Source organism: Phasianus colchicus, chromosome 11 (assembly GCF_987193195.1).
Source record: "Phasianus colchicus chromosome 11, bPhaCol1.hap1.1, whole genome shotgun sequence".
Lineage (NCBI taxonomy): Eukaryota > Metazoa > Chordata > Aves > Galliformes > Phasianidae > Phasianus > Phasianus colchicus.
In genome coordinates, this window is record NC_143446.1 from 991910 (window position 1) to 1018074 (window position 26165).

The window sequence follows — 26165 nt, forward strand, 5'->3', positions numbered from 1 at the left end:
ACACTGTGAACATCTATGATCGTAAGAAAAGAAATCCAGCCAATCAAAAAACCATCCTTGCTTTGAAATGCATTTCTCCTGGCACTCCAATGACTTACCTTTCAACTGCACAATACTCAGATGTGAAGCCACCAGATTCAACAGCCACTTGTTACTGATGTCTGGCCACCAAATCAGGATTACTTGAAGGGTTATATTAGCATAAGCTAACAAGACAGTATTTGCCTTATTAAAACCTAAATGCAGTTTACTGCCTGCTTGTACCTTAAACTCATTGTCCTTGTCCTTTGGGCCCTTGTGGAAAGGCCTGTCATAGCGGAACTTCCGGATGTTGTTGACTCGGTAGAAGCTCTTTATGCGGTCAGGGACGCGGTCCATCTGCAGCACATCAATGTTGTCCGGGATGGGAGTCACGGCATATATCTGTAAATCTGCATGTTGCCTTGTCAAAGAAAGCCATGGGACATAAAACAAGAAAGCTGCCTCTGCTGCAGAAAGAAACAGCACATGCTCCTCTTTGTTTTCCAACACCCTTCTTTTGCATGTGAAACAAGAGGACACAACACCAGAAATCCTCAGGGTGCCTACAAAGCTGTAGTACCTTAAAACCAAATCAAACAAAGCAAGACACCTGAATGCACATATTTTCGGATGTCTTACTACATTCTATCTAGATCAGGCACATGAGCCAGATCCTATTAGTTCTCACTTCTGCAGGCACTTCAGTAAATCTTTGTGTCTCTAGGTATTTAGAAACCTAAATATTTAATATTTACTTTTGGTAAATTTCATCTTAGATACTACAGCTTTGTCTGCAGGCAGACATCGCTCTATGTTCATCAGGGTAGTTTAACTGCTGTAGTCTTAGTGTTACAGACAAGGTCTCTTGTGCAACAAGTGCAAACAAACTTATGAAAGTAAATATATAAACAACCCTTTCTGTCTATAAAACTATCAGTGATACATAACATTGGAGACTGAAAAGCATATCTTATGGAAAATGAGTGGGAAACATCAAACACAAACATCAAACACTTAATGACAGTATTCTTAAAGTTAAAGACCTGCAGTCCTGTGCAGTGCCCTCACTGGTGTGGCACAAGCCAAATAACAGTGTTTTCATAACTAAAATCTCCCAGGGTCTCTGCAGCCCCATCAGTCATTACATAGTTCTGTCCTTAAATGCACAAAGCGTTGTATTGGGTCCATTAAACTGCAGTACTCATTAACAATGACAAGAAAGAAATTTAGAGCCACAGTTATAAAGCAGTTCCACAACTTAGAAGAAAAGGAGACAACAAGAAAAAAAAAGCTGCAATTAAAAACACAATGGAAAAGAATACTTTTATATCTGTTCCCAACAACACATTCTCCTAGAGAAGGTATTGGAATGTACATTTAGTGAAGTAAAATGTCCCTTATGCCAATGCTGCTGGTAAAGGTGGAAGGCTGGATGTGATCAATCTCTTGCATACTGAGTATGGTCTGCAATATTCCCTGCAGAATAAAAGGCAACAATTCACTCCAACAATACAAAGAATCAGTCAATGTCTGCAGACAGATGTACAGCTTTGTCCATATCCAGCTCTATCCAAGGCAGTTATGAACTGAGATATGCAAGATAATCAGTACCAGAGATGCCCTCTCACTGAAGGATACACTGGGCATCACACTGTAATATAGAGTCGTCTGGATGGTTTGGATGCTGCATTGCAATGGCTTGTGGGAACTCGCTCAGCATCCTCTGCTGGAAGGCTTCCAGCCTCTCATAGTCATGGCCCCGACACACGTATTCTTTGTTCTGCAAGAAGGACAAGCATAAATGAATCTCCTTTAAAGTTAGGTTAAATGCAGTTGGCCGTTATCTCACTTTAAATTTTACTGCTTCAGAAAGCGAGGTAAGTGACAAAGTCAACAAGCTGACGTCAGAATAAAATGTGCAGATAACATGGATGATATATTTTATTTCTTTCTTTTTCATTGCAGTGTATTTCATTAGCTGATGAATAAGGAGACCATTCTACTGCTCCCTCAACAAAAGACACCTTTGCTCCCTACAAGTATGGCATTCAGTCCTATGGTTTTGTCTGATTTGCTTTTCAGATAACCAAACAGGGAGTACTATTTAATCAGACTGTAATGAAATGCATCAAGGAAAACTTAGGACTGGGTCACAAACTTTGTTGTTCTGCACTGGAAAAACTGCCATCAAATGCAATTTCCATGAGCTGGGTAAAAGTCTGAGGATTTCACAGAACAGGGGAGACACATATTTAACAATTTACCAGCTATCTTTAGAAAGGTGTGATAACAGACCTCACAATCATCGTTGTTTAGTCACTATTGCACTGTCACACCTATACAATCAGCTCTGATCACATTGCTGGAACACTGCTATCTACAGTGGAATAACACAGGAAAGCCTCCCCAAGAATGGCCACTTAGCACATTCCACTTCAACTCTAAAAGCACCTTCCTCTTGATGGACAACATTTCCTCTCTGCCAGTGATGGAAAGTTTGCATTTAAAATATACCTCCTGAGGCATTAAACTTCTTGATTAGAGTTCTTGGATGCTTCTGAACCATCTTGAACTCTGACCAGCAGGAGACAGCATCTCTATAGTGCTCAGTGTCATAAAGATCACATTCCAGTGCCTTAACTATATTACCACATAATACAACTTTGACTGGTGATAGCATTGCCTGACATGAGACTTATCACATCAGGCAAATCTCTAATCCTGGGCGTTCTGACTCATCACAATAGCTGATGTGTACACTGTACAGGGAGATTTTTCTCCTTCATAATAAAAGAGCAACAAAAAAAACCCAGCAAACAAGAAAGTTGTCCCCATTCTATTTCTTGCAGTTAAACAGCTGCAGCATATGCTGTGATTTCTTGCTAATAGCAGAATGAAAGAGAAACTGGCAAAACCTGTTCATAAAGTTTAGCCAAGAAGTACAGTGTCTTTGGATTTGTACTTCATCTCTAGAGATGAGATCACATGGTGAAAGCTGTGATGAAACCACAGTTCAGTCTGTAATGGCCCAGCTTTGCAGCTATTATTAAATTTGGAGTGATATTTGAAGGTGAATCTCTTTATAGCTCTTACTGCATTCTGTTTTAATTTTTGATTGCAGCAACTGAGAAAACTGTAAAGCCTATAAATAAAGTTCTAAAAATAATGTCCTGAAAACACATCAGGCCAGATTTAATAGACTCTTCACACAGAAGCCAATACAAGATCTCAGCACGCAGCTTGTTAGTCCTTACTTGAACTTCTGGTAGGAAAAGACATGAGCAGTTTTAATTTATTTATGTAGGAAGGATAGAAAGAGATGCAGGTTCCACAGCCACATAAACAATGATATTTCTAGACAAAGGGTTTACAAAACTGCAGATGTAAAAGGAAGTGGCTATTTTCTGTCTTAAACTATACAACACTCAAAAAATAAAAAAGTACGTGAAATTGTTTCATCACTTTAAATTGCTCTTATGTCCATTTGAAAATTTTAAATCCACATAAATCTTTTTCTTCTCCAGAATAGCTGCTATGGATCTCTTTACAGTGTGATCCATGCAGATGCTACTGCTAATGGGCTTAGACTGTGCTTCACAACATGAGCACTGTATGGATCATTAGGGAGAGAAAGGAGGAGGGTGCATTCTAATGAGACTGCTATGTTAGTAATCTGCTATCAGAAGCACTGCTACTAACTATAACTGCAGAACTAACAAAGATCATAATTGTGTATGCTAATGTTTGCTGTTAACATCTCCAGCCAAGTATCCATACTGACACAGCACTTCACAATGGTGCAGTGTAAGGCCAGGCAGGTCCACGACAGAACTGTAGGATACAGAATGCAGCAAGATGCACAAGGATTCACTGACAGTACTTCTTACACAGGAACACTTATGTGCCATCATGACTTGGCTGTCATTTATTTTCCGCAACATCTGTTGTTAGATACTAAAAAAGAAATCATGTTTTCTTGGGAGCTCTTCAGAAAAGTGGATCTTCACATTGCAACACTCTGCACTCCTTTGCATGCTGATCTGAAATGCTGATTGAGACTCCTGCATTATGGCATTGTCCAGCTTCACCTTTGAGTATAAAACCACCCTTTGTCCATTGATATCCCACCTTGATTAGCTACAGCATGCCTCCATTAAAGTAACACAATTAAATACCAATATTTTAATCTCAGCTACAACAAAGCAGAGGGAAGTTTAAGAATGCAATTTTCAGAATGTGTACCTTATGAAACAAAAATGGTGAACAGTTTTGCTTTGCTTTTTATAACTTATTACTGTATTACTCAAGAGTGGTGCCATCTCTTGTCAAGCCCTACCTTTATAAAGAACACAAAAACATGGCTACTCCAGCCCCTGAAAGCATGTTTCAGGTTAGCTTGGCCTGTCAGACCAGATGGCATCTGCCATCAATTTTCAGGCAGCTTTTTCAGAAGGTGTCAGATTATATTCCCTCCTTACTCTGACCCAGAAACAAGAAGCCGTATGAACAAATGCCTCATTAGGAAGAGAAAACATTTTCACTTTTTCAGTGGATCTCAGAGCCCGCTGACCCTGCGCACAGCAGCAGACAGTAAGCTCTAAGTGAGGATATGCACAGAGAAGCTGATGGGCTTTCTACTTAATATAGGAGAAATTCTGCTGTAGAGAGCAGAAGAGTGTCATCAGTCTGGTACTAGAATCATTCTGTCACGTGAGACGTTTTTAAAAGCATGATAATTTGAGATGATGAAAGTTAGTTGAAATAATCACCCATCATCACTGCAATAAAGAATTTTGCTTAATTACAGAGGTAAATTTTGCTGACGTGAGATTGCCAGAAATACACATAGGCATCAGTCAAATTTCTGATCTGTGTTCCTAAGAATATTCCCAACCAAGGACACCCTTCAGACCTGTCAGAAAGCTGCTTCTGTTATGCAAGCGTAAAATATAAAATGAACAGCAGATGTCGTATCTCCACAACCCAAATTCAGAGCTGACAGCTACTCGGAGCCCAGTCCTGCTGTCACATTTTGTATAACTCTGGCTTACCCGCAGGAAGAATGGGAATTTTCGACCATAAAAACCAACTCTAAAGAATTCAGGTTCCAGGCGCTGCTGTTCCATGATATTATCGTAATAGGTGGCTTCCATTTTCTGCGGAGGAAAATGACAGCTGCCATCAGACTCTTAAGACTGCACTTAAAACATGGGACTCTCAAGGTGCATTACAACAAAACACTGCTCTTCTGCATACACACTTTTTCTTTTAATTAGAAGAGTGATATTCTTTTAACAATTAAGATTATTAATTAAATGGTCCACGTGGTGGAGCAGACCATAAAATCACCCAGCTCATTTTACATTTTGGGAGATGATGTATGGTCTTTTTTCTGTTGCATTTCATTTTAAATAAAACAAGTCTTGCACGTAATCTTCTGCATTGCAGAACTAAGGGCCAAGCTGAGATTCAGGCCTGTGCTTTAACACCCCGCTCCCCACAGCTCAGAATCTATAATGCTGTCTGAAAAATTGTGCCAATTCAATTGGGTTTGCCTTAATTGAGTTGAGGAGAATGAAAAAGGGCAAAACATAATTAAATCTTCTCCAGCTCTGTATACCAGTAAGTTTAACATGGAAGAAAAAAGGAGTTTGGAAGGAGGACTTTTATTCAGCCCCAATTATTATTTCTATGGCACTGTGCTGGCACTGCATCAGAAGTGGGATTTCAAACCCTCTCTTGCCAAAGCGAATCTCTGAAATGCTCACAAGGACTTCATTATATCCAAAAAGATAGCTTTGTAAAGAGAAGCACCAGTTTGATGTCATTGCTTCCACTGCAGGGAATCCTCACAGCAGCTTTGACTGAGAACAGTGCACCAAAGCTTTCTTCTTGGCTTCACACACATTATCTCCTTTTGTAATATGGAGAAAGACCTGAAGTCACTGTGGGAACTTGTTAAGTGAGATGAACAGAATAAGGAAAACCTTGTGCAATGGGGAGAAATTCAATCCACTTCAGGTCAACACAGATTTAAGGGACTTGAACAGAAAACAGACCACGTACATGTGAACAAAATGATGAGTTGAACAGGTTCCATTCCTGAGCTGAGACAATCATACCAACCCACTGATTAAAGCCAATTAAAAAAGAGGCAAAATGAACAGCTAATTTACTGACGTTTCAGCGCTTCCTGCACACCAGAAGAAATGTTCATGCTGTCCTATTTTAGATGTCTTTGCAAATTCATAAGGGTTATACACAGCAAAACTTTTCTGATAACAGCAACAATGCCACAAATCTCCCCCAGCTGCCTCAGGTTCGGTTTTACCAGGGCATCACATCTTTGAAAACTGACAAGAATGCCATAAATGTTTGCCTTTTCCATTCTGTTTTTCCCTTTCCACCTCTTAAGTCAGCTGAGGTAGATGGGTCCTGGATATTTTTGGAATTAAAATGAAATATCAATACATTAAAAAGAAAAGGAAGAAAAATAGGATGCTTTTCGCAAAAAATATACGTAAAACAGGCAATTGCAGAGCAAGTCAAGATTTCCTCATGTGCTGTCCATGTTCATTGCTGACAGACCAAAGAATTACCCCTGTGAGCCCACAGCACCACTAAAATGAATCCATGGCATGGCAGTTATTTGTGGTGCTGGATTGGTTGGTTGGTTTGTTTTTTAAATTGAGAGTTTTCTGAGAGGTTGGCAGAATTCCCTACTGGATGAGAGTATGCTAGGAGAGGAACTGCTGCCACGTACCCGAATCCAGCTGAGGCTCTGGTAGTCGTAGAGACTTTCGTACTGCATGGCCAGCTCTCTGCACAGCGGGATTCCAAATTCCCAGCTCTGCAAAACCAAAGCAAATCACACTCACAGCGATCGGTGTCTTGGAATCAACTAACAGCCAGCTGAGAGGAATACAGGAACTCATTTTAGGCAATTCATTATGTACGAAATGCCAGAGTTTAAGTGCGAAAATGCAATGTGATGAAACAGTTTCCATGAATATCAGACTGATTCTCTCTTTGAGATGGTAATGAAGGCACATATCCCACTAAAATTACACACATGCTCTTGCTAACAGTTCACTCAGCAGACTGGGAACTTCTCTGGAGAAATGTAGCTAACATTTTCTTACTGTTAAATTCCCCTCCCACCCAACATCTCAGTTTTTTGCATTCCCTGAAGTACAGACTCCTCACAGCTGAGGCCCCTCACAGAATCACAGAATGGCTCTGGTTGGAAGGAACCTCAAGGATCATGAAGCTCCAACCCCTGCCACAGGCATGGCTGCCAACCTCCCCATTTAATACCAGCCCAGGCTGCTCAGGGCCCCATCCAACCTGGCCTTGAACACCTCCAGGGATGGACGGGGCATCTACAACCTCTCTGGACAGCTCTTCCAGCACCCCACCACTTTCTGTAAAGAACTTCCCCCTGACATCCAACCTAAATCTTCCCTCCTTCAAAGTAAAACCATTTCCCCTTGTCCTTCTGTTTTCTACCCTTTCAAAGAGTTGATTCCCCTCCTGTTTGTAGGCTCCCTTTAGGTACTGAAATGCTGCAGTGAGGTCACTCCACAGCCTTTTCTTTTCTAGGCTGAACAAGCCCAGCTCCCTCAGCCTGCCTTTGTAGGGGATGTGCTGCAGCCCTCTGAACATCTTTGCGGCCCTTCCTCTGGACCTTCTTGCTTCCTGTCAGCTTCCTGTCTTTCTTGTACTGGGGGCCCCTCCTGAGGCTCCTCCTTCCTACTGAGAACATGAAACCCTCAAGCAATGGGAAACTCTCAAACACAGAGATACAGCATGCTCAGAACTGACATGCATTGTTGCACTGAGTATTTGTATGCAGAACTGAAAGTAAAACTCACAGAATCTTACATTCTGCATACAGTGAGTCTTTTCTGGCACACCACAGCCACTGCCATCAGAGGTAAGGAAGAAAGAGGCTGATTTTGGGCATGCAAACACATACAGGGAGAGAGGCTCCCTTGTCACTTGTTAGCTTTTCTGAGTGCTCATTTTATACCGTTCAACTGAAATCTCCTCCTCTAGCACAGACTGGAAATGCCTTGGGGGCTGTTTCTCACCACACTTACGTACAGAACCTGGAAGTCCCTGGTCTCAGCTGAACCTTTATTATTTTTATGCATTACAGGATTAATTTGCCTCTTTTCTTTTTAACTGAGACTGTGTTGCAGTGAAAACAAACTTAACCTGTGAGATTATTATCATCAGTTTTACAAAGAGTAATACTGTAAATTATTGTTAATGGTAATTAACAGTAATGATGTAAAATAATACTGCTTTGTATATGTAGCTTTCCTTCACTTCAAAAAGAGAATCTCTGCACCATTTGATTAAGTGCAATGGGCACCTTGCAGGGCTTCCCTTTATGCACACACACAGAGCCTGTCCTAATAACAGAGATGGGTTTGTTGTCCTCTGAAGAGCAAAAACACAGTGAGTCTAAGAACTCCTATATCAAAAGAAAGGATAACTGGAAAAAGCAAAAAGGAGAAAAAAGTTCCCATCTCTTTAGCTTCTGTAAATCACAAAGCTTACACAAGAAATTGCTAAGTAAAAGATTCCTTCAGAGTATCTTTGGAACAAGGAAATAATCTGAAAAAGCAGCTCATTGACTGCTTAGAATATAAATTGGGGTTGTGTGATCTCAAATTAACAGCATTTTCACTGTGGCTGTCAGTTCACGACGTACAAACAGATACACCAAATTGTGACTAACAGCATTATCCAGCTGAGTGCTTTATCTGCAAACACAACTACCCATGCACTCTGCATGCCATGGGTTTCAGCACAGTTACAGTATCAGCACACAGACTTTCAGTCTTCAGGTGATCCATATTTACCCAAAAGAATGGAAAAGACAAATCTCTCCTATGTCACCTGGCCAGGAAAAAATGGCTTTTGATACACCGCATAGTAGCAGTCTCACTTCCAAATGGGATACTGCTGCTAAAGCCTGCATAATTCTCTAATCTGTCATCTCGATAGAAGCAGAAAGCAGACTGGCTTCCTTTCAGGTGATCCTAAAGACGCAATCTTTTCTTGTTCCTTTTCTGATGTGAATTAAATCAACAATATGTAACCACATCTTGTTTCTATTTACACCAGCTCTTTCACATGTACTCTCATACTGTTTCTGTCATCCCAGCTCAGGCTTTCTCTCTTCCTTTCAAACAGATTTCAATGCAGAGAAATTCTAACATGCCAGCTGAATATTCTGTTGATAACGATGCAATGTGTAAGTGGAAGAAACCCAATATACAGATAACTTGTTAGAAAGAGAGTTAGAGATATTTGACAGTAAAGCGGAACAAATGGACATCTGACTCACTTGGATTCCCCTTCTTAAAAATGGTGATGTTAATGACTACTGCGTTCACAGTGCAGAAATTGAATATGCAGTAGTTTCATTTGCTGCACAAGTGCCACTTTCCTTTACAGCATCATCCTTCCCCTCTCAAATAATCTCCTAATGTCTCCACTGTTACTTTCGTTCATTAGTGCTTTCTCTTTTGCTGTCTGATCTGGTTGTATGTTCTGTATTACATCCTTCACTCTGAAGCAGGTTCATGAGAGTTTTATTGCAGCTGTCTGCTATGACACCAGCAACTCTCATTTGTTATGCTGACTGCACACAAGAGGCACAGATAGAGACCAACATTTATGAATGGAAGCCTTTATTTACTCACTTCCCAATGTGCAGATTTCTTTTGGAAGTGTGATTCAAATTAGTGTGCATGAGATAAATTAGTTCAAATGCTTGGAACAGAGCACATGATCTAAAAATGAATTGCTTTGGAAGTGCAGCATTGGGTCTCTCACAGCACCTGTCTGAAACTGAGGAGAATGCACACTATGGTGTTGGGAAGGAATCTGGTCAGAATTCTTATTAAAAAAAAATAGCACTGAACTGGGTAGAAGAGAGTTGCGAAGTTCTCAAGCTGCTACTGTCCAGAAAAAGGATCTGTCAGGTTCAAATCGTCCCATTCAATTTCCTTCAACTAGAAAATCTTGAGTCTTAACAGACAAAATGACTGCTGACATCTGCGAATCAGAAAAAATCCTACATTTAAAGTTATGCACCTTCACATGGTCACAAACTGATGAGAAGCACAGAGAGAAGGCAGCAGGAAGGAGCATGCAGAGTGAAGGGCAGAAGGGTCCTGGAGCATCTTATTACTTCCCTGCACGGGGCTACTCCCAGCAATACTGAGAATGAGAGATGCCCAGCTGCCCTGGCCACGTCTCTCCTTGCTGTGCTCTGCCTGCACACCCTTCTGTTGTGCGTGCCTTGTGTCCTCTGCTTTTCTCCCTCACTGCTGTGAGATCTTCCCATGAACAAGCATGGAGTTTTTACACCTTCTCCATGCTGCTCTGACCCTCTTACTTAATGGAAGATACCAGAAGCAGAATAAGAAACTATCTAGATATGCAACAGTACGACAGAGAGCAACACATTCCATTCTTCAGGACCCAGAGAGTGCAGAATACAACCTGCCAGGCACAAGCTAAGCAAACAAGCTTCTGCTTCCTGAGCTGGTCCCTGTTACAAAGCAGCAGCAGATCTGGTTTCTTTCCATTTTTCAGAGCCCAAGTGACATACACACTGCTTATGTGGATTAGTTAGTCATTCAGCTACCATTTAAAATAAAGGAGGATTAAAGCACAGCCAAGAAACTCCAGAAATGCCCGGCAGGAAAAAATCCCCAAGAGTTTAACACTCCAATCTGTTAGGAGATTTATAGCAAAATTAGATCCATCAAGTTTGTACTCACCTTTAACGCTTGTATGGATGGCCTGTTTGTCAAAAATACAGGCTCAATTTCTACATAGCCTCTTCATTATACTTGGCTAAATCAGGTGGCACAGTACTGCCATACTTACATAAGTTAACAACTTAATTTTTTAAAGTGCAGTCTTATAAAGCTATGAAATTTTCTGAAACTAAATCGGGAATCATATGCAGTATTATTAGAGAAGATCAATTTCTGAGCCAAAAAAGATCTCTGGATCACTCCCTCAGAAATTGGCCACTCCCCTTCAGAAGCACAATCTGACTTCTTTGCCATGTTCTGCACAGGATGCCTCTGCCAAAAGCAAACTGGAATGTCAATCCCATATGAATGAAATCCCATTCTATTTAATGCCACTTTCGCTGTCATCATAGGAACAAACAATGCTGAGATGCACATACAGATGTTGTCTTCCAGTAATATATGCTGGATGGTTTATTTTCCTGGAAAAAAATATAACTCTGACAACATTCTCACAGATGATCTCACTTCTAATACTCCCCTCCAAAACAGAACACAGATACAAGTGACTGAAGCACCTGCCTGCGGTGCTTTGAACAGTTACTCATTGGCAGGAGAAGCATACCAGATATAAGGAACTGAAATGCTTCACTCTTTTCTTTTGCAATGGATGAAACTACATGTTAAGTGAAAGACACTTTAAAATCACAGTGATGCTGAAAAGGCTTTATTTTTCTAACTGTAGGATCTCCTACAGTTACTTCTACCTACAGGATGTTTACTTCAGGAGGTCAGAAACAGAACAAGCCCTTAAGTGCAAATGAAGCCATAACACAGCACTTTGCACACACTATGCTTTTTTTTAATACATAAATTTAGGAACTGGTGTTCACCAGTCTCTGCCATGTCAGGTGATCTGAGCTTTGCTCCTGGTGGCCTACCTAAACCAGTTCCAAATGTTATGCATAATGAAATACCCATATCCATTTTCTCATCTGTTTTGTTTTTTTTGTTTGTTTGTTTTTTTGCTCCAAAGAGCCAAGAAGCAATCTGTCAAGTTACTAAACCTTTTAGTACAAATTTGATTCCAGGCTACAGAACTGAAATGATAGCCTTGCAAGCTCTAAGTCAGGAAAAGGGAAGGAAGCTGCTGGAAGAGAGAAGAAGTTGGCATACCTTCCCTTTGTTGAAGTAATGGATAATCTTACGGCACAGACCTTCCTTACGTTGCCACTCTGACTGAGATGGGTAATGCAGGAACTCTCTCAGAGGTCTATCCTCCCACTGAAGCAACTCACAGTACAAAAGCAAAGTAAATGCGGCCTCTGTTGGAAATGCAACCATTGAACACCGAATCAATGATGACAAATCTCTAATAGGTTAAAAGATCACAAGCTGCCTTTAAAACACACTGGAAGTTCTGATGTACAATTTGAGAAAAGAATTCAGAAGCATTAGGTTAACATTACATTACTCAATGGCTTAAAATAGCAGCACACGGCTCCTTCTGATAAACCTGACTTTTAGGTACAAATCTGTCAAGTTTCTTTCTCCTAGCTACTTGATTCAAATGCACAGTCAGATACTCAGATGTACAACACACAGCTGAACTGAGCTGTGTAACACTGACACGGGGCCTGCAGCTGTAAACACAGCTTGGACAACATAGAATTAGAGTCAGCAGACTTTTAAAGTGCTCCCTACATATGCAAGGAAATTTGGGGAATGATAATACAACAGTGGGCTCGTGATTGTCATTCCACTGCTGTGATTTTTCAATCAACCTTCCTTGCACAACGCTTTAATACAAAATTCAGGGTGCAAACTAACTGGATGGAATGAAGTGGACCTCTGCTTCTCATCTTTCTAAATAACAATTATAACAACATTTTTCCTAATAAGTTCAACAGATAATAGAGAATAAGATTACAAGAATCAAAACCTTTCAGTGGGACTTCAAACAGCCCCTGTTTGGTGCCTGACTAACCTGTGTAGTTCTCAGCCTGTAAGTGCATGTCACACAGCTTGTGGATGTAGCGGATGTACATCTCTTCCTTGTTAATTTCCGATTTATAGAAATTCTGTAAGAGAAAGAGAGCAGTCACCTTCCTCTGCAACAATCAGTGATGCCTCTGTATGTATAAAGAGACTGAAAAGAGATCAACATAAAAGGAAAGGACTCATTCTTTTTGCACTCATGCACATTTAACTCACCAATGTTAGAATTATTTTCAAAATGAGGTCAGTCAAACACGGAAAGAAAAGGCAAGAGAGTTTGTGGGACAGAGCACAAAGACCCTCTGAAAGCAGCTGGGGGGAGGTGAGACTTACAGCACCCAGCTCCAGGCAGAGCTGGACCACAGCTCCCAGGAGGTCCTCCTAAGCTCTGTCATTACATTCTGCCTGCCCTTAGATCCTGCACCTTGCCTGACACACATTCCTACCCGATCTTCCCCACCCTAGCATCAATTACACTGCACAAGGAAATGAAGGAAACATCTTTACCATAAGGTTAACAGTGCAACCGATTTTCTTGTTCTCTGTTTCATCGCCTTTCATACAGTCCCTAAAAAGGCAGAGGAATGTTACAACACACATCTGAAAGATCTCCTTTTGAAAAAAAAAAAAAAGAGACAAAACTTTCAAAGACGACATAGCAATCTTTTGTGAGAGTCATGCTGTCAACTAGTTGGTGGCTGGGATTCACAAGGTGTCAAAACTGATCAGCACATCTCCCCACTTCACAGTTCTGTATAGGACTTGCACATCTGCCCCAACAATTATTACACATTTGGTCTGGGCAGTTCCAAATTTTGATGCAGTTCCCTATTTTGTTCTGCTCTGGGACTGAAATATTCTGCTGCTTATTGAAACTATATTAAAACACTGTTATCTGTTCCTGTACTAAGCATGAAAATGAGTATTTGTGTAACATAGCTGCATTGATAGTTGCACCAAAAAGAAAGTCAGCTCCCTCACACTCTCTTTTAACATGTCTCAGATATCTGGTCTTGCTTAGTTTTACAGCAGCTGCTGTCAGGAAAAGAAAGAGCAGATCTGATCAAACTGGTCAGGAGAACAAAAAGAACGAACTAAAAAGCACAGTGAAGGATTTGTGATTGCCCAATACCCACACCTAGACACATGTTTTCACCTCCACTGAGAAGCAGAAGAACCAAATAAGTATTGGAACTTGTCAGCAGAATACAGACAGAAACACATGGGTCAGTTCTAAGAGTTTCTAATTGCCAACTGTTCCATAAAAACAACTCTGAGTGTATGTGTACCTAACATGGCATATATAATATTTTATATATAATGTATGATACTACATATATCAATATCTATATGTATATACATATACACTTGTGAGAATGAAAAACTTTCTTCACCTCTGCTGTTTAACAGGAATGATCTGCCAAGAAGAAGAGCCAGGGCTCCTTGCTTTTCACTTGGAGCCTTGCAGCACTGAGTTAGTCATACTTATGTAACACTTCCCAATGGGTGCAGCTTATTAAACAATGGAAACGCTCTCTGTACAAGATAAATTTGGTGCTCCCTCTTCACAAACTTCTTATACACACACTGAGGACACATTACACTGCTGTCAGATACCTGTAGTCCAGCAGGCGCTCCATGAGGCGAGTTACTGATGTAACAAAAGAGATTCCAGTCTCTCGCCACGTCTCCTGCTCAATCTTCTCCAGCAAACTGTGCAGAGATGAAAAGACAGCAGATGAGGCTTCTGCAGAACCAATGCTGTGCATGCAGGCAGTCATGGACAACTTGGTTCCTTCCTCATGAAACAAATGCACAGAATGACTGTCTTACCTGGGATAAGGCCCAAAGAGCTGGGTTCTACTCCAGGCAGCATGAAGCAAAGAGAAGGAAATTACAGACTTGACAGGAAAAGGAAAAATACTCTCATAATGCTGTGTAAAATGTGTGAAAGAGAGCACTGCTTGCAGCTACAACTGATTGCTGTGCTGTTACCTGCAGCTTCTCTAACAGCACACAGAAGTTGGGAGTTTGAACCAAAAGCAAATTAATCTGCTCATTCTCACATAAATTTTGGTCTCTCATGAGCAACCAAACAACGTCATGTCACAATTTATTTAAACTGTACATAACGGAAAGCAATCTTTTTCTGATTAGCAAGCTAGGCAGTACATGGAGAATCTCAGTGAGGTGGCTGAATAATGAGAAAAGGCCGAAGTAAAAACACTAAAAATCGTTTGCAAAAAATGAGAAAGGAAAGCAAAGCCGGATGCTGGTATCCTGAGCCTGAAACAGATCTCTTGTCAAAGAACTTGCCACTTCTGTACTGACAAGAAGAAAGAGAAACTGTTGGGTGTGTTCTCAGAAGATGATTTCCACCCTGGGGACCCGATTCCCATTTCAGCAGAACAGCTGAGACATGGAAGTCAGCATCAACTGTTTATTTCACGCTGCATTTATTAACTTTGTGAGAAAAGAGCTGAAATCTACCATTCTGTGGAATTGCTCCCTCAGAGCTCACAGTATTCAGAAAATACAGTACAAATACAAACTCAGAGGCTGCTGAACTTCAACTTCAAGATTGTACTTCTTGGCAACACAACCACTATCACCTAAAAATACATTAAACTGTAGTCTCTAATTCTGAACATTTTAGGCTACACGTGCCTTCAGGAGGAGCAAATGAAAAGCAGAACATTCCCCTTGCCAATTGAATAAAAGAACAAAGACATTTTCTTTTTTATTCCTAAAGCATATATTTTTTCTCTGTACACTTGAAGTGCCAGACTTGCCAGGGCTGAATATCACAAACCAAAAGTGAATACATTTACTTGTTTTCTATGGAAAGCATACAGATGGGCAGGCTTATCCGTCCTGACAGTAAATGAGTGAACACATGTGAACCAAGAAGTACAAAGCTTTATGCCTCAAACTGCCTGCACATTGCTGGGGGACACATAAAATGGTCTGAATGTAGAATTACAGAATCATCTAGGTTGAAAAAGATCTTCAAAATCACCACCTTCAAGGTGACCTCAGCTTGTACCTGCCACTAACCTGATCTATTGAGTCCCACCACCAAACCACACCCCTCAATGCCACATCCATACCTTAAACACCTCCTGGCAGGGGACCCCACCGCTGCCCTAGGCAGCCCATTACAGTGCTTTCCAACCTCTATGTGAAGGAATTATCCCTAAAATCCAATCTAAACCTCTCCTGGTGCAACTCGAGGCAGTTTTCCTTATGTTCTACCACTTATCTCACCTGAGAAGACAGACTGATGCCCACCTTGCTATAACCTCCTCTCAGACATTTATAGAATGATGTGGTCTCCCCTCAGCCTCCCTTTCTGCAGACTGAACAACCTCAGTTTCCTCAGCTGCTCCTCATAAGTTTTGCCTTCCAGGCCCACCACTAGCTTTTCTTTGAATATCTTCCAGCAACTCAGTATCTTATCACAGTGAGAAGCCCAAAATTGAACACAGCACTCAAGGGACAACCCCTTTCCTAGTCCTGCTGGCCATACTATTTCTGATGTAGGCTCCATTCCATAAGGGTAAGGACTTCTCTGCTTTTCTGGTCCTCACTAGAGTGCCTCATGTATTTATTTTTGTAACACTCCAGGAATTTCCTAAACCATTTCCACTCTGCTTTACAGAGCTTTAGCAAACACCTGCGTATCTGAAGTCTGCCCTGACTATCCCCTCTCTAAGGGTTAGTGATGGTGAGATTTCTCCTAGCTGCCTACAGAAGATTTCATCCAGCTCTTCATCCTGGCTGCCTGTTCTATAACAGACTCCCAGCACAGTATCTACCTCATTGGCCTTAACGTATGGCTTAAATTCTGCTAATGATGTCTTTGACTCACTGGAATATTAAAAGACTTAGTGTTAACTGCTTTGGACTCTCAAAGTCCTTCTGATATAAACTAGGGTCATTACAAATACAATTTAGAGACAGTTGAGTAATCAAAGATAACTAAGTTGAAAATCAGATTTTAAGTCTTTTGTTCATGCTTACAAGTATTGCACATTTGAAAGGCAGTGGAAATACTGTGTTGTGATGGACTCTGCAAAAAGCAGCTCACATCTTTTGAGCCAACTCAAAGCATGACCTTCAAAAAACTGGAAGCAGCAAAGGAAAACGCAGAGGAAAATCTCTTGCTCTAACAAGGCTGACTTGCTAGACCTTCTCAAACCAGTCCTAAGGCCAAGACTTTGCATACTGCTAAGTGAAAAGAAAGGCATTGGCATCTCCAGTAAATCAATTTTTTACAGAACAATGATAACAACTTACCTGCGCAGCCTGCTATTGGATTGTACAGAAGAAAGACACAGAAAGATATAGTTTTATCTTTTCAGAACTAGCATGACAGAGCTCTGTTTCACTGAGAGCCATGTCATGAAAACCTGCCAGAGTGCCCTTTACTACATTCTCTGAAGATCAGCACTGGAGCTGCTACTGCAGCACAGATGACTGCTTCAATGACCCCACACAACACAGAGTGAGCAGAAACTGGCATGGCTTACAGCAGGCTGAAGAGTTCTCTGTAGTTCTCATCACCTTTTCCTTCGGATACCAGGCTGTCCAGCTTATCGATCAACTCAGCTTCCACCTGGATGAGAAGTTCCAAACTGGTTACAAATCAGCTGCTCATGTACATGATGAGTTCCAAACACTAAGAGGACTGGAAGAACATTTTATTTCTCATGCCCTGGAGCCTTCCCACTTCTATGCATCAGCAATTTATTTCTCTGTAGCTCAGATAAATGGAAACACTTTTCTTATTTTGCAATGAAGTATAAGGACTAGAATAAAATTATCCATTTGCCTATCAGAGTCTAAATGAACATCCTGGGGGAGATAATGCTGCTTCTTCCCAGGAGTTTCTGATGTTCATTCTCTTATCAAACAAATCACTCTAAAAACAATTTCTGTGAGCAAATACATCAAACAAACTATATCCTGGGTCAAAATCAGAATATCCACGCAGAGAAACTAATTTATGGCATGATCACCACTAGCCTGCTGTGATGGTTCTGCTGGTAGGTAACTGACTTTCAATCACCGAGACATAATTACATTGGAAGATTTGTTCATTAAACTCAGTTTTATCAGACTTCTCTATGATTATATGATGCATTTCCTTTTCACACATGTACAGGGACAGAACAGTATTATTATGCCTCTCTTCCTTTACAAAGGTTATGAATACACATTCATTTTACACATTTATGGAGTCTAGTGCTCCATAGTCAACTTTCATATCAGATATTCCAATAAAATTGCTTCAAGTGCAGAATTCAACATATCTAATATTAAAGGATTTTTTTGTATGTGTGTATTCTTGGAAGACAAAGAGAAAACATGCTTTCAATACAAATGAAGATAGAGGTTCCTAAAGGTTTAAGTGGTTGTAGAAATGCAGCACATTTTTAGTTAACCATGAGCATAGTTTGAATTCCTCTGCTTTTTAGCCACCAAACTGTAAAGGAAGGAAAGATGAGAAGGAAGAGCAAATCACCCACAGACACACAGATGGCACTGGTGCTCCTGTTACTGAAATCATTAAAAAGGAGTCATGATTTAGTCCACGAACCAGACTGCATTGCTATGTCCTACTGCACAAAAAATTACCTTGTTAAAACAAACTACTGGGAAAAAAAGTAAGGAAGAAAGAAAAATGGATTTCCTGGATTTTTGTATTTTTGAATACTAAATTGGTTGGTAGAAAAGTCAACCAAACTTCAAAATTAAAACAAAAAAACAAACAAATGCTCTTTTTGTTCATGAGTTACAATAACTCGTCCAAAAACTTTGGTGCATCTGTCCAGCTGTCCAGCTTTATACTGGACAAAAAATGACTTCTAGCTTTGAGCTGCTAGTAAGATTTAATGCATCTTGTACTAATTAATTGTTATGTTTAAGAATGATTTTTGTGACTGTAGTGTAGAACACATCAGTGAGTATAAAAATTAAATGGTTATGAAGAGTTCATCTTTGATGCAGAAAGTATAATCAGATCCAGGAACTAAAGATGACTGTGGGTACTTCTAATTGCAAATGCCAGAGCAGAAACTGTTCCATTGTGATGTTAATACAGCACCTACAGCAAAAAGAGCACCACAATCAAATGTCACCATAATAATAGCAGTAGCAGTAGAAATAATAATCAAGGGAGCTGAAGAGGAAAAAAACTCCACAGAAGCCCTTGGTAATACTCTTCCATATGGTTTTTAATGGATCAGGTTAAGGAAAAGGTCTGTTTCTCTCCTGGGATGACAGACTAGAACTGGCATTTTAATATCACATTAATCATGATAATTTAAATACAAAGTCAAATAATTTCTGGACATGGTTTGCATTGTGTGACTGTCTGGTAGAATTGTCAGAGCACCTATCTGCAGGCCCTTGCCACCTGCATGGCCCAAACACAACAACAATAAAGCCCTGTCACCTGAGGATCCATTCCAACCTTATCCTTTATTATTCACACTTTGAACTTCCAAGATCTGTTTTACAGTGGAAAATTTACACCAATCTCTGATCATAACTGGGCAATAAAACAAGAACTCTCCTGGCTGCTCTGCAATCACAGCTCATGGCAGGTGCCAGCAAAGGAACTTCTGTTGGGCTCAACCATTCCAGCAGAGTGGCTATAATTTTTCCAAGAATATTCAGTCACAAAATCTGTTTCAAAGCACGGTATAATTATTTAATTATACAATACTGTTTCCTGGCCAGAAACTGAATACAGAGAAGTAAAGGCCAACAATACTGGGTGAACTGTTAAGTCTTTATTTCTTGTTCGCAGTGTGACCTTTCCCTTTCTCATCGCTCTTTTCTACATTCAGAGGAAACACAGCTTGCTGTTGAATGCACTGCTTAAATAATCCTGAGTGGCCTGTAATAGTTTTGTGAACCATACTTCAAATTTATTATTTTTATGTATCTGCATGACAACATCTTTGTGGATTGAATGTGGATCAACAGATATGTGTTCCCTGCTTCTAGCTGGGAGCTGCAAGACAGACAGAGCAAGTGCATGAACTGTCCATGACTACCCATGACTGGGAAGCTGCCTCACCTGTTTGAAGTTGCCATTCTTTCTCTGCTCCCAGTCCATCATGTCATGGAAGATGGGAATCATGATATTCCGGACTTCTGGCTGTGGGACGAGTGTCACACCAAGAAAGGGGCCAATCATTCCCGGAATAAAGTGAATCTTATGCTCCCCTGTACAAAACAAAGCAATGGTGATTAAATAAAAGCCTCTGTTCTCTGTTGCTGAGATGAAGACGTGCCTCTGCAAGAGTGACAGTATCAGGCCCAATATAAAATCACAGGCACAAACATGAAGAATGCTAAAGCATACTTTTCCTAAACAGACTGAAACAACAGCATTTGCTTTATGCCATTCCCTGCAGAGCCCCCAAGGTTTTTTATTTCACTACAAAAGCTTTCAGCAAAAACTGTTGGTGCATTTCACTTGCAGGGAAATTCAAATTGTTAAAATAAACTAAATTAAAACTTACTACCCAGGGGAAAAGAGACCACAGGCATTTTCAATTTATGAAGAAAAATATTTTGAAAACGTTGGTGAGAACCACTCTATTTCACAGAACATACTTAGATTTCAAAGAACCACAGAGCTCTTCATCCTTGGTGCTCTAGGAGTCACAGTTCTGTAACTGACCTTGACTTAAATCAAATAGCACTGCTTCTCAGCAATAGGAACACAAGGCATTTTGCTAACATTGTACTCTGTGGTCTGCTTATTGTGCAGTTGCAGAGAACAAATCAAAACAGTCATATTTTGAACAACTCCCAGTGATAAATATCTCTATATCTATAAGAGGTTTCTTTCTTCCTACTTGAGTTTTTCTTCCATAATTTTTCAGTTACTCAATCTCCAATATATTGGAAAGTCTGATTTTTCCTACACAGATGTTTCAAAACATCTTAGCATCACCATAGCTGTGAGAGATGGCCAGGTTTATTCAGTTTTTCACATTAAGATTCTTTTCTTTTCACTTCTACAGTTATCTTCCTGATTATCAAATTTGTTTCTGTTGTTCTGCAGAAAGTGGGGCCAGCACAACTGTTCCAGAACCAAGGGCAAGTATGGAAAACTTGCAGCCTAATATAAACCCCTTTCCCTTACTGAGGATTCTTCTGTCTTTTCTCAAAAAGCATTTTGCTGGTTTTACTTATGGCATTTTACAGGTAGCTCCCATTCTCCTCATTATCAACTCGATACATTTGTGGTTTACATATATAATCATAATATTTGGCTATTTGAATATACTACCTGCTTGCAGTAACATTACCAAGTTATTCCATTGGATTTGCATAATTCCTTTGCCGCTTTAACGATTTAAGCATTATCAGAACCTCGCATAATCTATGATTTCTATCAGCACCTTTTTCTCATTGTCCTCTAGAATACCATATGCTTCCTTTGTCCTCCAATGTTTTCATATGTATTCGTTTTCATCCCCAATACAAACAGGATGCTGGCCTAGCCAGACTTGCTCTCACCTAGTAAAGATTTTATTTGGTTGTTGTATTAATAAAATCCTGAACTACTTAAACCCAGGACTGCCGCAGGGCGCTTCTCAAAGCAGAAGTACTTGATGAAAGTTCTCCATTTACCTTTTGAGACTTGTGGTGATATATATTTTCTCCATTGTGTAACATACTTAACTTCTTTATCAAAATACATTAAGAAAAGGTGAACTGTAGAACTTGAAATTTCATCACAATCTCGCATTATTGTGGATAAGGCTTTTCAGTTTTGGGTTATTTTAAGCAGTAATGTATAATTTATTATTATATGCACATTAGATAGCAGAAAAAGAATCAAAGAAAGAACTTTTATTGTATGCCATTTCCGGGCATTAGCACCAAACATCTGCAGTTACAATTTCATACCACAACTTCACCTCTGAATCATTTCCAAATGTATAAAATTAATTACACCTGTGAAAATATAAATATCTGCTCTACAGTCTGAAATGGGAGAGGGATGTCCAAGAATATCTCCATATGAAGATGCAGACTGCAGCACAGTTTAAGATCAGAAAAAGCTGATGTTATATTTGCAGATACATAAAAACTGTCATTTGTCACTGATTATATCAAACCAAAGCTCTCCACGGTTGTATTTGAGTAGAAAGTATTTAAATTGGTAGGAATGCATTACTTCAAATGAAGGTGGTGCAGAAAAGGATTTTTGGTAGGAGAAGAGAAATGCTTCCTGGTTTTACAGATGCTAAGAGAAAGTATTGTGCGATGCTTAAAAAAACATCAAAATTCTAACAGAAATCAGAAGTTACCTCAGCTTCGATTATTAGGACAGATAATGAAGAGTCATACCTAGGTTCTGCCACATGCTGAAGAGCTCATATGCCATCATCACTCTCATATCACCATATCTGAAAGACAGGAGATAGATAACTGCCTAACAGGAAAAAAATAAACCTCAAAAGTCAGTGATGTTCAAAAAGACTACAATAGTTTAACTGGAAAGAACCTAGAAAGATCATCAAGTCCAATTTTGTGGCTAACCAAAATTTAGAGCACTATATTAAGGGCACTATTCAACTGCCTCCAACATAGAGAGGCTTGGAGGCATCAACTTCATTCACATTAAATTCACACTCAAACCAACATAAAAATAACAAACAACTGACTTATCACAGAGCACTATATTAGGAGATCTACTTATGTGGAGCACTTCCACATCCCAACTTCCAGAATAAATCACAGAGACCTGTGGTAGAAAAAGAAGTCTCAGTTTTTCAGGTGGCAGAAAAGACCTGGGAAGCCGAGAAAAGATTTTCTTACTTATCCAGTATCTTCTTTCTCTTAGCTGGTGTGGCATTTTCTAGTTGGAGGCTTGGCTGGTTTATGAACAGCACTGCCAGGCTGAAATAAGAGTTCCACACCTGTAAAACAGGAAGGAAGTTTTATAACCTTACACTCCAAGGAATAAGTTTTAACAAGCATAGGAAGACATGGTACGATAGTTTAGGCTGGTAGGGACCTTGGAGATCATCTAGCTCCAAACACTACCCACTGCATCAGGTTACTGAAAGCTCCCTCCAGCCTGACCTTGAAAACCTCCAGGGATGGGCACCCAAAGCTTCTCTGGGCAATCTGTTCCAGTGCCCCACTGCCCCCTGCCTAAAGATTTTCCTCCTAACTTCTAATCATATCTCCTCTCTTTCAGTTCAACACTGTTCTCCCTTCTCTTATCACTATTGTCATACAGTGTTCCTTTGTAGATAGGATCCTTTTTGTAATCAAGATGTAATGTAATCCAATATATAGCTTAAGCCCTGGGATACAAAACACGTTAGGATTCCAATGGATAGGAAATAAAGTTAAAGAGGCTAACTCTTAGCACCAGTGTTCAAAAATTACTAAACCTGATTACTTCAACAAAGTTTATATTGTTCATTGTCTCAAGACTAAACAGATTTTATCCATCAAGAAACAGAGATTACATAATACTGCAAATGACAGTCCTATAATTTAGGGTCTTTTCCCAAAGAAATGAGGCTTATGCAATCATGCTGTGTGCACATGTGCGAAGGCACACGTCTGGCTGCTCCTCCTTAGTAACACCAAACTTGTTATTTGCAATCTGCGAATCTGTTAACAGGCAATATGGAAAACACTCTTAAGATAGTGTATTCCTCCAAGGTTTAAGTCTACAGCCAAAGAGGGAGACCTCTGGGAGAGGAAGATTACGCAGAGCCCAACTTCAGGGAAAGCACTGCTTGAGTCCATATTTTACAATCCTTGAATTTGTAAGACAACAGCTTCATTAGCACTTCTGCTTAAGTAAATATTTGTTTCCTTTGCAAAGGGCTTCATTTGCCTGATCTGAGCATTCTGATCTACTTCCCTCAATCCAGAGAAGTTCTCTTATGGATTAGATCATCTTCCTCAAAATCAAATAAATGCTGCAAATTTAACCAGCAAATACAGAGAGCAGCTCTTGTTCCTTTGGTGCTACTAGTTTAAAAAGATGTCACAACATATTCTCAGTATCAATCCTTACTTTAAAGTCAAAGTCCGTTTCTGTGAAATTCTTGTGCAGTGCAGAAGACAGGTACTGAACTGTTGTAACTATGATACTGCAGTCAAAAAAAGACAAGAAAAGAGGAAAGATTTGAATCTGAAGTATAAATTACACTACAGTACTGCATGTGTTGATACGAATACACACACAGACATGCAATTTTCATGAAATTACTGCAAGTGAAACTTGCAAGAAGTCACTTATCTTTCTACGTTTTCATCAGCAGCCTGTAGTATGTGATAAAAGGTAAAGAAACTTATTCATTATTGCAATTCGGGGAATTTACACACAAGTTTTTAAAACTGTGTGTATATTGTATGGCTGGGCCACATCACCTGAAGTGAAACAAAAGAATACATCTGTTTTTCTTCCGTTTTAACAGAAATTGCTGGGTTTTTTTTTCCCAAAAAACAACATCTTAAGATGCTTGAGCTGTTATAATTCTTGGCTATACAATAGTACTATATCTGTCACACAATAACACGTTTTTGAGTATTTCTGCATTTCTTAACACTGCCCTTCTCCCTCCCACCGCTATTTGGGACAGGAGGTGGCTATAAGGACTCTTCAATGCAAAGCAATCAAGCTGTGCAATAAATTCAGGAATTCATAGCATGTAGATACAGCTTCAGCAACATTAAAAAACAACAGCAAATCTCTGATCCATATGCACACCATACTTCTAAAAGCACTGCTAAACGTATTTATCTTAGCCTAAGAATTTAGAACAAAATATCTTTTCTTACAAACGTCATTTCATCTGAGATCCTGAAATACTGAGATCCACTCCTTTCACTTTACATTGTGCTGTGAACTCACAGAGCACGACACGCTGACCAGGACACATTCCTGTTATGGGAACCCCTCCAGTTCTCAGCTGGTAGTAACTCCACAGCTGGTTTATCTAACGCAACAAGAAACTAGCAAATAATTCCAGCCACTGTGTGTTCATCACACTGCTACGATTTCAGAGTGTGGTACTTAACTGAAGAAAGAATGATAAAAAAAATTAAGCATTAAAATGGCCACTGACAACTCTACTGAAAAATAAATTTGTGCAATGTGCCTGGTATCATTGCTGAGTTCTAATCCTCTTCTTCTAACATACCTTAGGGCTTCTAGGTAGGGTAAAAATGGCTGTTTGTGCCACTCTTATCCTCAATGCAGCTACTTCAAGCTTTGGGTTTAAACCTCTAATTTTTCACACCTTTGCATATTGGTAGACTATAACAAACAGAACAACAACTGTAAGTCCCAGTTTGGTCCCATGTGTCAAAATAAAGGAAGAACTGGGATAAGTACTGCAGGGTTCTGTCTTGATAACAACATTTCAACCTGATGAAACACATTGCATCACAGGTTTTAAGAGCACAGGAGAAAAAAAATCTGATATAGAATGACAGAAGTTTATACCTGCTTCTCTACTTACTTGCTGGTGAGCAACCTCATCACCATCCAGTCTCGAGGAAAGACACTCATTTTCATAAGGTTCCGAAATACACAGAAAATCTTCAGGAGGAACTCCTATTGCATAGGTGAAAAAAAAAAGAAAAAAGTCATGAGCAGCTGAAGATCTGTGTTCTTGATTACAAGCACTTCTTCAGCTCAGCATGCTCCATTTGAGCACCAGGTCATCTATGTGAAAACATGGTAACAACAAATACAAATATTGCTTTATTTGCATCTAATATGTACTGATTGGGTTGCAGCTGTTTAAATCTTAACTTTTACAGCGAGACAAAAATCTTCCCTATGAATATAATGTGCGAGGGCTGCTCTGAAAGTAAAGCCACCTATTTTGATAGGCATGGCAGTGGTAAGAGGACAATACCTGAAGGAAAAGGAAAGGAGGTAACGCATTTTATTAGATGAACTGATAGCTGGAAAAAAAAAAAATTGGGATAATACCTTCAGCCTGTCACGCTGCTGAGCATTTCCTTAGTATTCATTCTTATGGCTATAAGGACAAATTTTAATTCAACCACAAATCTTTGTGTTGGCCTAACATAAGAACGATAGTTTAGATAGTTTAAAAAATATATTTAATTAGAATTAATATGATTTAATTTATCAAATCATTTTCCTATGAGCAATTCAATTATCTGAAAGGTAATAAGTAACTATCAACCTGAGATACACTGAATCCTGCTACCAGGAGGCAAGAATTTCTCTATCACAAATTTATCTTCCTGATTTATTCAGCCTCTCTGTATGCATATGATCTAGAAAGACTATTCAGGAAGGACTTCTTACTGCTTCTCCTTTAC

At 39.7% G+C, this 26165-nt stretch overlaps 1 protein-coding gene across 9 annotated transcripts in view; it reads right to left on the bottom strand.

Moving 5' to 3' along the window:
• Positions 1-26165, bottom strand: part of DOCK3 (dedicator of cytokinesis 3) — a 187460-nt gene that overhangs the window by 22022 nt on the left and 139273 nt on the right. For 8 of the 9 annotated variants that reach the window (XM_090147874.1, XM_090147877.1, XM_090147878.1 and 5 more), the window contains 15 exons: positions 25328-25422; positions 23878-23953; positions 22656-22756; positions 22185-22243; positions 19894-20042; positions 17336-17421; positions 14637-14663; positions 14421-14516; positions 13311-13371; positions 12793-12886; positions 11982-12130; positions 6785-6871; positions 5073-5177; positions 1660-1801; positions 265-431 (listed from right to left, as the gene is read on the bottom strand). In XM_090147874.1, coding sequence (XP_090004000.1) covers positions 265-431; positions 1660-1801; positions 5073-5177; positions 6785-6871; positions 11982-12130; positions 12793-12886; positions 13311-13371; positions 14421-14516; positions 14637-14663; positions 17336-17421; positions 19894-20042; positions 22185-22243; positions 22656-22756; positions 23878-23953; positions 25328-25422 — 1494 coding nt within the window. The remainder of the gene's footprint in view (positions 1-264; positions 432-1659; positions 1802-5072; positions 5178-6784; positions 6872-11981; positions 12131-12792; positions 12887-13310; positions 13372-14420; positions 14517-14636; positions 14664-17335; positions 17422-19893; positions 20043-22184; positions 22244-22655; positions 22757-23877; positions 23954-25327; positions 25423-26165) is intronic. The other variant, XM_090147873.1, reaches the window with a different exon arrangement.